The following is a 12877-nucleotide window of genomic DNA, read 5'->3' on the forward strand; positions in this document are numbered from 1 at the left end:
TCTTTATTTTAAGTGGAGAGCATTGCCATGGGTGACTGCTTGGCACCTCGCCTGCCACCTTGTGTTGCAGGGTAAGGGACCTCTTCGGGCTCGGGCGGGAATCTGGGAAGCCTCACGGAAATGAGGTGTAGTCCGCTCAGCGTGGTGATTTGCCCGTCCCTACGACCTCCTCCTCCCCCTCCCACCCCCAACTACTACCATCCCTGCACCCCGGCCCCTGTACTTTAAAATTAGGGCCCAAGTTGTTATAAACTTTATGAAATGCACTGTTGATGCTTGCATAATTTGAGGGCCTGACTTGTCTTCTTCTTCCAGATGATGGTAAATTATCGTTTGACGAGTTCAAGGCCTACTTTGCGGATGGAGTTCTGAGCACTGATGAGTTACAGGAGCTGTTTCATAAAATTGATAAGCACCGCACAGAGTAGGTACCACTTCTGTTTAATTGGGATGAGCGAGCCCGGTGACTTTGGAAGGGAGGGTGTTGTTCCTCAGAAAAGTAAGAAAGCATTTGGTTTTAGTACCACCTTTCAGAGAAGTTACACTCCCTTGTATGTCTGTGGTGTGTGCGAAATCGGTAGTGAGTAAATCGGCAGTTTTAAACACTTCCTCTTCAGCCTTGAGATCAGGGCTTGAGGGAGTTAGCTTTGTGTTCTGCAATTGTCCCGCTGGTCATTGTCAGAGTTTCTGATTCTGGTTTCCCCCTCAGCAAAGTCAATGGGTGCATTAGGTTGTCCTGTGTCATCAGTGTCCTCACCAGAAACGTCAGGTAGATTGGTCACACCCATCAGTGGTATCTTGGTCATTGTCCTCATCCACTCTCACTTCGAAAAGTAATGTGAGGTCCAGAATTTCCTCCTGGCTGGGCACTGTCCATTATCAGTAATGGTCAGCGGAGGTTTGCTCTCCATTTACATCCGCCTTCCCTTCAAAGAGTAATGCTGTTCCAGAACGGCTTCTTGTGGAACTTCGGAACTTCTTGTATGGAGACTAGGACCAGCCGTTCAGGTCAATTTGGTTTCCCACGGATACTGCCTATGAAAGAAGCTGCAAAGCTACAGAAACTTCTCTGTTTATTAAAGAGCAACCTTGATCACGGATAATGTAAAGAATATCGGCAAATTCTCTGCCATCACCTCGAAGTGTGGTGGTCATCTGCCCTTGCACCTTGAGTAGGGCTCCCCTGGGACCATGGAGTTGATTTGTAGATGGTTGGAGAAATTCAGGTTTCCATCACGGCACTGTATCAAATAGAATGGACAGTGCTGCCCCCTTTAGATATTTTTAGTAGCAGGCTTTTGGTCATGGCCCCACCTCTGGCAGACATGAAGCTCTGCATGTATGACGGGACATTCTTTGTGCCTTTGAGGTTTTTTTTTTGACAACACAATGGCAGCAATGGATCATGGCAGTATCTGCCCTTTCTACTTTCTGAGTCGGCTATTCTTTTGGTGCAGTCGAACCTCTACTGCTCACAAACTAGACTGAACCAGTGGCCTGACTCTGCAATGATTCTCCCTCACCCCAGATTAATACTCGGTTCTGCCGAGTATTAATTGAACTGCCTTGGGTAACGTTAGACCTTCCTTGCATTGCAGGAAGTTAGATAAGCCTTCGTCAAGGATGCCCACCACAATACCGTCTTGGATGAGTTAATCCTTTTGATCTCCATACTCGCAACTATCAGCCAAACAATAGGTCATTGCTGAAAAAAAAATCCATATTTTCTCTGGAGTCCTGAGAGTGCTAGCTAAACCATGCCCAGTTGGTAAGAATGTTCTTCCAAAGATTGAAATATGAGGCCTTAATAACCTCTTCATGGGTTGCGGTGTCAACGTCCACACCATGTATTACTAAAATGTCATCTGCAATGGTGCCAATGGAAAAGAGCAGTGTGCTAACCTGCTCTTCATGAGGCTTCTGAGTTAACCCTAAATTGTCCCTCTACTTGTTGAATCTGCGACACCAAGTCTTCCAGCGTGCTGATTGGTCAGGGCTTCCATGTGGACAAAGAAGCTGGGTAGACGTTGGGCTTTTTCCATGGCTGTCCGTTACTTTAATCGACTGTCCTGGGACTCTGATGACACATTTCCTTCCAATGCCTTTCTTTTTAAATTTTTTTTTAAGAGTATCAAATTCTTTTCTATTTAATTAAGGGGCAATTTAGTGTGGCCAATTAGTAGGGCAGTGCGGTGGCGCAGTGGTTAGCACTGCTACCTGATAGCGCTAAGGTCCCAGGTTCGTTCCCGGCTCTGGGTCACTGTCCGTGTGGACGTTAGGGCAGCACGGAAAGCAGTGTCTGGATCAGTCAGAGTCAGCATGGACTTATGAAGGGGAAATCATGCTTGACAAATCTGTTGGAATTCTTTGACGATGTAACTAGTACAGTTGACAAGGGGGAGCCAGTCGATGTGGTATATTTGGACTTTCAGAAGGCGTCCGACAAAGTCCTGCATAAGAGATTATTGTGCAAAATTAAAGCGAATGGGATTGGGGGAAAATGCATCGAGGTGGATAGGAAACTGGTTGGCAGAGAGGAAACAAAGAGTAGGGATTAATGGGTGCTTTTCAAATTGGCAGGCAGTAACTAGTGGGGTGCCACAGGGATCGGTGCTGGGACCCCAGCTATTCACAATATGTATGAATGATTTGGATGAGGGAACAAAATGTAAGATCTCAAAGTTTGCAGATGATACCAAGTTGGGTGGGAGGGTGAAATGTGACGAAGATGCAGAGATCCTACAGCATGATCTGGACAGGTTGGGCGAGTGGGCAAATCAATGGCAGATGCAGTATAATTTGGATCAGTGTGAGGTTATTCATTTTGGAAGCAAAAACAGGAAGGCAGATTATTACCTCAATGATTGTAAATTGGGAGAGGGGAGTGTGCAGTGGGACCTGGGTGTCCTTGTGCACCATTCGTTGAAGATAAGCATGTAGGTGCAGCAGGCGGTAAAGAAGGCTAATGGTATGATGGCCTTTATTGCGAGAGGTTTTGAGTATAGAAGCAGGGATGTGTTGCTGCAATTATACAGGGCCTTGGTGAGGCCACACCTGGAGTATTGTGTGCAGTTTTGGTCTCCTTCTCTGAGGAAGGATGTTCTTGCTCTCGAGGGAGTGCAGCGAAGGTTTCCCAGACTGATTCCAGGGATGGCGGGACTGTCATATGAGGAGATATTGACTAGGTTGGGATTGTTCTCGCTGGAGTTCAGAAGACTAAGGGGGGATCTCATAGACATTTATAAAATTCTAATGGAACTAGACAGGGTAGATGCAGGGAAGATGTCTCCAGAACCAAGGGTCACAGTCTGAGGATTCAGGGTAAACTATTTCTGACAGATATAAGGAGATATTTCTTCACCCAAAGAGTGGTGAGCCTGTGGAATTCATTACCACAGGCAGTAGTTGATGCTAAAACATTCAAGAGGCGGCTAGACATAGCACTTGGGGTGAATGGGATCAAAGGCTATGGGGAGAAAGCAGGATTAGGCTATTGAGTTGGATGATCAGCCATGATGGTGATGAATGGCGGAGCAGGCTCGAAGGGCCAAAAGGCCTCCTCCTCCTATCTTTTATATCTATGTATCTATGTTCCTCGATTCTGGATTCTGAAAGTGCTCTCTGACAGCGAGGTTTTCCCTTTTAAAGTTACATATTTGATCGCCGCAGGGAGAGAATTATACACCAGCAGAGTCCACCCGTCTGGGTGAGCTGTTTGAGAGTGTCTCAGACACAGGCTGGTCGATGGACTGACCGTCAGAACGAGCCTTGCCTGACACTTGTCGTAGGAAACCAACAAAGCAGCAAGAGACAGAGACTATCTTTAAGATGGCCTTCAAAATCTTCCAGGCATGACAAGTCAAAAACACAGGTTGTTCCAAAGCGAGGCTAAGAAAAGGAGGAACTATAACAAGCTGCCCATGGCATGGAGCCTGGAGATATCTCCCTGCTCCAACACAAATCAACCTTGCCAGTCTCCTGTCCTTTGATTTGTAACTGGACTGTAGTCCGAGGTGCGGGGAGGGAGGGGGGGGCAAAATTTGACATTACAGTGCTTGGCCTGAGGCTACACAGCCAATGTCAATTCAGACACTAACTCTATTTCAGTTAGCTTCCAGCATTGGCATTGCACTTGTAAATGCTGCTGACAGACTGTGAAGCAGAGTGAAGTAACAAGTATGGGGGCGTCATTTTCCGACCCCCTGCCAGGTCGGAGAATGGCCGTTGGCCGCCGTGAATCCCGCCCCCACCCCCGCCGAAGTCTCCGGTACCGGAGATTGGGCGGGGGCGGGAATCGGGCCGCGCCGGTTGGCGGGACCCCCCGCTCAATTCTCCGGCCCGGATGGGCCGAAGTCCCACCCAGAAATTGCCTGTCCCGCCGGCGTAAATCAAAGCTGGTATTTACCGGCGGGACCAGGCGGCGTGGGCGGGCTCCGGGGTCCTGGGGGGGGGGCACGGGGCGATCTGACCGCGGGAGGTGCCCCACGGTGGCCTGGCCCGCGATCGGGGCCCACCGATCCGCGGGCGGGCCTGTGCCGTGGGGGCACTCTTTCCCTTCCGCCTCCGCCACGGCCTCCGCCATGGCGGAGGCGGAAGAGACTCTCCCCACTGCGCATGCGCGGGAAACTGGCGGCGGCCGCTGACGCTCCCGTGCATGCGCCGCATTTCCGCACCAGCTGGCGGGGCAACAAACGCCATTTCCGCCAGCTGGCGGGGCAACAAACGCCATTTCCGCCAGCTGGCGGGGCGGAAATCCCTCCGGCGCCGGCCTAGCCCCTCAATGTTGGGGCTCGGCCCCCAAAGTTGCGGAGCATTCCGCACCTTTGGGCCGGCGCGATGCCCGTCTGATTGGCGCCGTTTTGGGCGCCAGTCGGCAGACATCGCGCCGTTGGGGGAGAATTTCGCCCCTGTACTTGTTTCATAAATGAAACCAGCCATACGGATCTTGAAGGTGCAACTGCTGGGAAAGTCTCATCAGCTCATTCTTACATAGAAACTAGGAGCAGAGAGCGGCACGGTGGCGCAGTGGTTAGCACTGCTGCATCACGGCATCGAGGACCCGGGTTCGATCTCGGCCCCGGCTAACTGTCCGTGTGGAGTTTGCACATTCTCTCCGTGTCTGCGCGGGTCTCATTCCCACAACCCAAAGATGTGCAGGGTAGGTGGATTGGCCACGCTAAATTGCTCCTTAATTGGAAAAAAATGATTGGGTACTCTAAATTTATTTAACAAAAAAGAAACTCAGAGCAGGAGTAGGCCATTCGGCCCTTCGAGCCTGCTCCGCCATTCACTATGATCATGACTGATCCTCTGTCTCAATGCCATGTTCCCGCTTTCTCCCCATACCCCTTGATACCATTAAAATCTTTTTAAAACTATCTCTTTCTTTGATACATTCAGTGGCCTCCACAGCCTTCTGTGGTCGATAATTCCACAGATTCACTACCCTTTGAGGGAAGAAGTATTTCCCCATCTCAGTCCTAAATGGTCTACCCCGTATTCTGAGACTGCGTCTCCTGGGTTCGAGATTCCCCAACCAGGGAAAGCATCCTCCCTGCATCTAGCCTGTCCAGCCCGCTGAGAAATTTATAGGTTTCAATCAGATCTCCTCTCATCCTTCTAAACTCTATTGAATACAGGTCCAGTCAAACCAATCTCGCCTCACAGGACAGTCCTGCCAACCATGGTATCAGCCTAGTGAACCTCCGCTGCTCTCAATCTATGGCAAGTATATCCTTTCCTAGCTAGGGAGGCCAAAACTGAACGCAATACTCCAGGTGTGGTCACACCAAGGCCCTGTGTAACTGCAGTAAAATATCACTACTTCTGAACTCAAATCCTCTTGCAATGAAGGTCAACATACCATTTGCCTTCCTAATTGCTTTCTGCACCTGCCTCTCCACTTTCATTGACTGATGTACAAGGACACACATACAGACAACAGACCACAGACCACAGTATGGTCCCGGAGGAATCCAACTACCCTACACTTCCCAATAGATCACCATTTAAACAATACTCATCCTTTCTATTTTTCACACCTTGGTGTATTCATGTATATCGTGAACAGCTGGGGCCCAAGCCCAAGCACGGAAAAAGATCCATTTATTCCCATTCTCTGTTTCCTGTCTGTCAACCAATTCTTGATCTATGCCAATACATTTCTCCCTATCCCATGTTCTTTAATTCTGCCCACTGACCTCTTATTAGGAGCCTTATCAAAAACTTTCTGAAAGTCCAAATACACCACATCCACTGGTTCTCCCTTATCTATTTTACTAGTCACATCCTCACTCTTTGCAAAGACAGGGTGGCACGGTGGCACAGTGGTTAGCACTGCCAACTCACAGCAGCAGGGTCCCGGGTTCAATTCCATTCTCGGGTGACTGTCTGTGTGGAGTTTGCACTTTCTCCCCGTATCTGCGTGGGTTTCCTCCGGGAGCTCCGGTTTCCTCCCACAGCCCAAAGATGTGCAGGTTAGGTGTATTGGCCATGCTACATTGCCCCTTAGTGTCCAAAACGTTAGGTGGGGTTACTGGGTTACGGGGTTAGGGTGGAGGTGTGGGCTTATGTAGGGTGCTCTTTCCAAGGGCCAGTGCAGACTTGATGGGCTGAATGGCCTCCTTCTGCACTGCAAATTCTATGATTCTATGATCCGGGCAGCATGATGGCACATTGGTTAGCACTGCTGCCTCACAGTGCCATGGACCCAGGTTCAATTCCAGCCTCGGGTGACTGTCTGTGTGGAGTTTGCACTTTCTCCCCGTGTGTGTGTGGGATTCCTCCAGGTGCACCTGTTTTCCCACAGTCCCACGATGTGCAGGTTAGGTGGATTGGCCATGGTAAATTGCCCCTTAGGGTCTAAAAGGTTAGGTGGGGTTATGGGGATAGGGTGAGGCCTGACCCTAAGTAGGGCGCTCTTTCAGAGGGTCGGGGCAGACTCGATGGGCCGAATGTCCTCCTTCTGCACCGTAGGGATTCTATTTTTAAAAAATTCTGAACTGATGTCCCAGTCAAGATCGCCAGCACTGATGGACGTCTCGGGAGTGTCCTGTTTGGTGTAGTTGACAGCAGTGCTTGTTTTGGCTTCTGCCATTTTGAGAAGGTTGAGGGAAACGCAGGAATCTCTGGTCAGGAGAGAAATGGGTTGATTGTGGATGACATGCAGATGATTATATGCTTGTTTATTATATTGGAGTGGCTCTTGAATCATGCTGATCGCCGATAGTTGGTTTCCTCCGGGACCGTACAGTGGTGTGTCTGTCGTCCGTAGGCAGAGGTGTTTTAGCCAGGGTTCTTGATCTGACAGGGCCATCACACTGGCTCCTGAAATTTGTGAAGTGACCATTTACAGATAAGTCTGCATTCCAAAAATGTGAACCTGGGATCCTTAATTTCTCCCAAGAAGAATTGTTGGGCTTCTGCTCGGTGTGGCTCATCTTTCTCATGGATTTGTTTGGGATCCTCCGCACATCTTGAGGTTCAGGACTTACACATCTTTCCAAAGTGCCCCAGGGGGCTGCGGTGAAGCCATTGCCCGGCAATCAGCGGACGTTTCTTGTGCCTGTGAGGTCTTTTGGTGACACAGCGCTGACATGATTACATACATAGATACATAGAAGATAGGAGCAGGAGGAGGCCTTTTGGCCCTTCGAGCCTGCTCCGCCTTTCATCACCATCATGGCTGATCATTCAACTCAATAGCCTAATCCTGCTTTCTCCCCGTAGCCTTTGATCCCAATCTCCCCAAGTGCTATATCCAGCCGCCTCTTGAATATATTCAAAGTTACTACTTCCTGTGGTAATGAATTCCACAGGCTCTCCACTCTTTGTGTGAAGAAATGTCTCCTTATCTCTGTCCGAAATGGTTTACCCTGAATCCTCAGGCTGTGACCCCTGGTTCTGGACACATACATCATTGGTAACATCTTCCCTGCCTCTACCCTGTCTAGTCCTCTTAGAATTTTATAAGTGTCTATGAGATCCCCCCCTCATTCTTCTGAACTCCAGCGAGAACAATCCCAACCTAGTCAATCTCTCCTCATATGACAGTCCCGCCATCCCTGGAATCAGTCTGGTAATCGCCATCTTGTGTTTTGCTTGGGTATTGCTTTCCGTCCCCTGACGTCTCCTTGCCCTTTTGTTGCCTTGTGAGCTAGACTGTTAGGATTGTTCCACACCACGGTTTAACTTCACCACACAAAGTTGATCACTTTTGCTGATGGACCTCCAATTGCCTGACAATTTGGATGGCTTTTTCCAAAGTTAGATTTTCTTTACATTGGAATACGTACAAGCCTGTTTCCCTCATAATTCTTAAAATTCCTCTCCATAACGCACAATTTTGCACATGTGTGCATGTGGGCGACATGGTAGCACAGTGGTTGGCACTGTTGCTTCACAGCGCCAGGGTCCCAGGTTCGATTCCCGGCTTGGGTCACTGTCTGTGCGGAGTCTGCACGTTCTCCCCGTGTCTGCGTGGGTTTCCTCCGGGTGCTCCGGTTTCCCTCCACAAGTCCCGAAAGACGTGCTGTTAGGTGAATTGGACATTCTGAATTCTCCCTCTGTGTACCCGAACAGGTGAACCCGCCACACAGTGTGGCGACTAGGGGGCTTTTCACAGTGACTTCATTGCAGTGTTAATGTAAGCCCACTTGTGACAATAATAAAGATTATTAATATTATTATGTTCTGGTCCTTCCATCTGCCTTACTTAGCCTGACGTTGTTGATTCACAAATCACGGCTGTTCTCAGCACAGGAGATTGCAGCTTTAATTTATTTTTAAGTGGCACCATGGAAATCATTTTTTTCCTTCCCATGTTGGGATTTGGCAGGTTCCTGTGGTGGTTATGGAGCTGTTTTAAACTTCAGCGATTCTGCATAAAATCACTTTTGGCCCGCTTGTTGCTTTTCTGAGCTTGGAGAGTTGAATTGAAGCCGAGTTTTATTTACTCTGACGTCTCTTTAATAAAACGTTTCCATTCGTTTGCAGTTGCCTCCCGTTATGGCGCTGACACCGGATCTGGACTGTAGCCTTCGTCTAGGCACGCTCATTTAAACTATCCATTTGCCAGTGCTGTCTTTTTATTATGTAAGATTGAAAAGCTTATTTCAGCCTTTTTGGGGAATTTGCTCACCGGTTTGCGTTCTGGCTAGGTCCTTTGACTCTGCTTTCAATTAGGCCTCACTATAGATCTCCATGTGATCTGGTGGAGTCATTTTACACTGCACAGTGGATCTTTTTTCTGCTCTTCAACCTCCATTCTTGTACTGGAGCTGCTTAGGTGATCAACAGCTTTGTGTTCGAGGTCTTCCAGTTAGGCATACTTCTCTCAGATCAGACCACAGTTTCTTTACTGTGTCGTTCTTAGGAATTTTTGGGTCCTTCACTTGCTGCATTAGACATAGACATAGAATTTACAGGGCAGAAGGAGGGCATTCGGGCCATCAAGTCTGCACCGGCCCTGCACCGGCCCTTGGCAAGAGCACCCTACTTAAGCCCACACCTCCACCCTATCCTGTAACCCAGCAACCCCACCCTACCCCTTTGGACACTAAGGGCAATTTAGCATGGCCAATCCACCTAACCTGCACGTCTTTGGACTGTGGGAGGAAACCGGAGCACCCGGAGGAAACCCACGCACACACGGGGAGAACGTGCAGACTCCGCACAGACAGTGACCCAAGCCGGGAATCGAACCTGGAACCCTGGCACTGTGAAGCCACAGTGCTATCCACTGGTGTTACTGTGCTGCCATATGTTCTAATGTTGTATGTTGTCTCATAATGCCCGACTTTCGACTGCTTGGGCTTTAAGGTCTGGAATTCCCACCTTAAACTTCTCTGTTTCTCTACCTCACTTTGTTCCTTTGAGACCCCCCTTAAAACCTACCTCTTTAACCAAGCTTTTTGGGCACCTGTTCTAGAATCGCCTTACATAGCTCGGTGGCCAATTTTGTTGACTAACGTCTCACCCCCACAGCGCAAAGATGTGCAGAGTAGGTGGATTGGTCAAGCTAAATTGCCCCTTAATTGGAAAAACTGAAAGAAAAATTGTTTACTAACCCCCCTGTGAAGTGCCTGGGAAGTTTTCCTGTGCTGCAGGTGCTACAATAGTTCAAGTTGTTGTTGTTAAGGTGATGCCTGGCACCAAAAGCGAAGGGCTTGGGAAAAAATGAATCCTCCGCGTGAAAAGAGTATGGAGGTTGTCAGATCGTTCTGTCAGGAAACCACGAGACTTCAGAATGCCAGCCCGGGTCGGGTTGGTTATTTGTCTGGGGCGTAACTGCACTGAAGATGTTAACCATGTCACGACTGGGCAGCACGGTGGCGCAGTGGGTTAGCCCTGTTGCCTCACGGCGCTGAGGTCCCAGGTTCGAATCCCGGCTCTGGGTCACTGTCCGTGTGGAGTTTGCACATTCTCCCCGTGTCTGCGTGGCTTTCGCCCCCACAACCCAAAGATGTGCAGGGTAGGTGGACTGGCCACGCTAAATTGCCCCTGAATTGGAAAAAATGAATTGGGTATTCTAAATTTATTTTTAAAAACCTTGTCACGACTGAGGGAAGGAAATGTAGGAGCGCTAGTCTCTGCCGCCACCAGAGTTTGAAGTATTTTTAAAAAAAATTTAGCGTGCCCAATTAATTTTTTCCAAATAAGGGGCAATTTAGCGTGGCCAATCCACCTAACCTGCACATCTTTGGGTTCTGGGGGTGAAACCCATGCAAACACGGGGAGAATGTGCAAACTCCACACTGACAGTGACCCAGAGCCGGGATATAACCTTGGAACTCGGCGCCGTGAGGCAGCAATGCTAACCACTGCGCCACCGTGCTTCCCTCAGAGTTTGAACTATTGTTCTCCGAGCCTCCGTGCATAGACGATTGGTCACAGTGAAAGTCTGACTGATCATTCGCTACCAGGCTCTATTGGCTTAAAATCAATCTCACCCCTGTAGATTTTACACTTATAGATGCACAAGTTGGATGCCAGATCTCACTCAGCCCGCCATCTATTAAATCTGGTGGGCAAGCTCAGGACAAGGAGGCTTAACCTTGGAATTAGAAGCAGGACGTTCAAGCGAGATATCAGAAAGCACCAAGGAGACCAGAAATCTGAAACTCTTCCACAGTTCCTGTGAACAGAGCTCCTCACTGCAGGGAACAGGGCTAAGTGCGGTCGCAGTCATGCATTCCTCGCTGAGGCCCCCCATCTACCCGGATCCATCCCGGTAGATGGGGGGGCCTCAGCGGGGAATGCACGGCCAAAACCGCACATAGCCCCGTTCCCTGCGTGGAGCTCAGAAAGGCAGAGGCAGTGAATTCGGAGAAGCTTTGAGTGAGAGGAGCTGGGTTCTGATCTGCCTGACTCTGAGTCCACATTTTGTTCCAAATAGAATAGTTAAAAAAAAGAGTAATAATATTTTAAATCCGAGCAGTCTTGTCTGAAGACAAGGAAGAGGCTGAACCAACTGTTGCTCTTTTATCTCTATTAATAAGAACCACAAGACGCGAGTACGTTCTGTGTATTGGACAAATGACCACGCACCTAGCATATTAGTTCAATTATTGTTTATTATTAAACACAGGCTTGGTTCTATGTGTAATAATCTACATGCGGCTACACATTAAACTATACCTAACAGCTTAAATGACCTTTACTTAACTTCCAATCGGTGATTGACCTTTAGCAGGTGCAAGTTGCTGTGTAGGTCTGGTTTCCTCTGCACAATACACAGGGGCTGTGTATCATTTGTGTCCCAACCTGACCACAATTCCCATTATCCTTTGCGGTCGGCCATTTTAGATGAAACAGGTATTTGAAGACATTCAGCCAGAGTCTGAAGATATTCCAAGTGGAACAAAATGTGTTTTCTAAAGCAAGTATTATTCTATGCCCTGCTAATTTTAAACTGGATTAAGAGCTGGATGTTTCTTTTCTTGTTGTTTAATGGGAAATTGTAGAGTTGTGTTAAGGGGTAATAGTAAGCTGTTCCTTTTGGGTGTGAAGTTAAAAGTTTAATATTGTGTTCATAATAAAGTTCTGCTTTAGAAATAGCAAAGTCAGTAGCGCAGTGGTTAGCACTGCCGCCTCATGCTGTTGATGCCCTGGGTTCGATCCCGGGTCACTGTCCGTGTGGAGTTTGCACATTCTCCCCGCGCCTGGGTCTTACCCCAACAACCCAAAGATATGCAGGGTAGGTGGATTGGCCACCCTAAATTGCCCCTTCATTGGAAAAATGTAAAAAAAGAAATACCAAAGTCCTATTTTTCCTGCAATCACTCCTGGAGTGAATCATTCTTCCCGCCCAGTTTTAAAATAGACTAAAATATTGGGGTTTTAGTCCAGTATCATGGCCATTGTTGGGGTCAGATCTGGGTTCGTAATATCACGGTTTTACTCTTCAGAATGGTGGGCTCTGGGATCAGATTGTGAATCCAGTAACCCAACCATTACATTATCGTAATGATTGTACCAAAGACTGACAAAAGTCACTATCACCCACAACTGATAAATTCAGGCTGAAGACATCAAGCTGAAATGGTGTAGAATTCATAGCGTCCCTGCACGGTAGAAGGGGGCCATTCATCCCATCGAGTCTGCACCAACTCTCTGAAAGAGCACCCTACTTAGGCCCAGTCTCCCGCCCCATCATAAGACATCGGAGCAGAATTAGGCCACTCAGCCCATCGAGTCTGCTCCGCCATTCAATCATGGCTGATATGTTTCTCATCCCCATTCTCCTGCCTTCTCCCCTTAACCCCTGATCTCCTTAAAAACCTATCTATCCCCGTGTCTTTCTTTTTTTGGAAATCTTTTTATTGGCTTTTCTCTTATTTATAAACAGTTGTTGCGTATATACATTACATTTTTCTTG

General features: G+C 48.4%; 1 protein-coding gene across 2 annotated transcripts in view; it reads left to right on the forward strand.

Moving 5' to 3' along the window:
• The window catches only part of LOC140428576 (N-terminal EF-hand calcium-binding protein 1-like), a 219793-nt gene that overhangs the window by 106055 nt on the left and 100861 nt on the right, over nt 1–12877 (forward strand). For both annotated transcript variants that reach the window (XM_072515207.1, XM_072515208.1), the window contains exon 4: nt 316–424. In XM_072515207.1, coding sequence (XP_072371308.1) covers nt 316–424 — 109 coding nt within the window. The remainder of the gene's footprint in view (nt 1–315; nt 425–12877) is intronic.

This window comes from Scyliorhinus torazame, chromosome 8 (assembly GCF_047496885.1).
Source record: "Scyliorhinus torazame isolate Kashiwa2021f chromosome 8, sScyTor2.1, whole genome shotgun sequence".
In the NCBI taxonomy this organism is placed as follows: domain Eukaryota; kingdom Metazoa; phylum Chordata; class Chondrichthyes; order Carcharhiniformes; family Scyliorhinidae; genus Scyliorhinus; species Scyliorhinus torazame.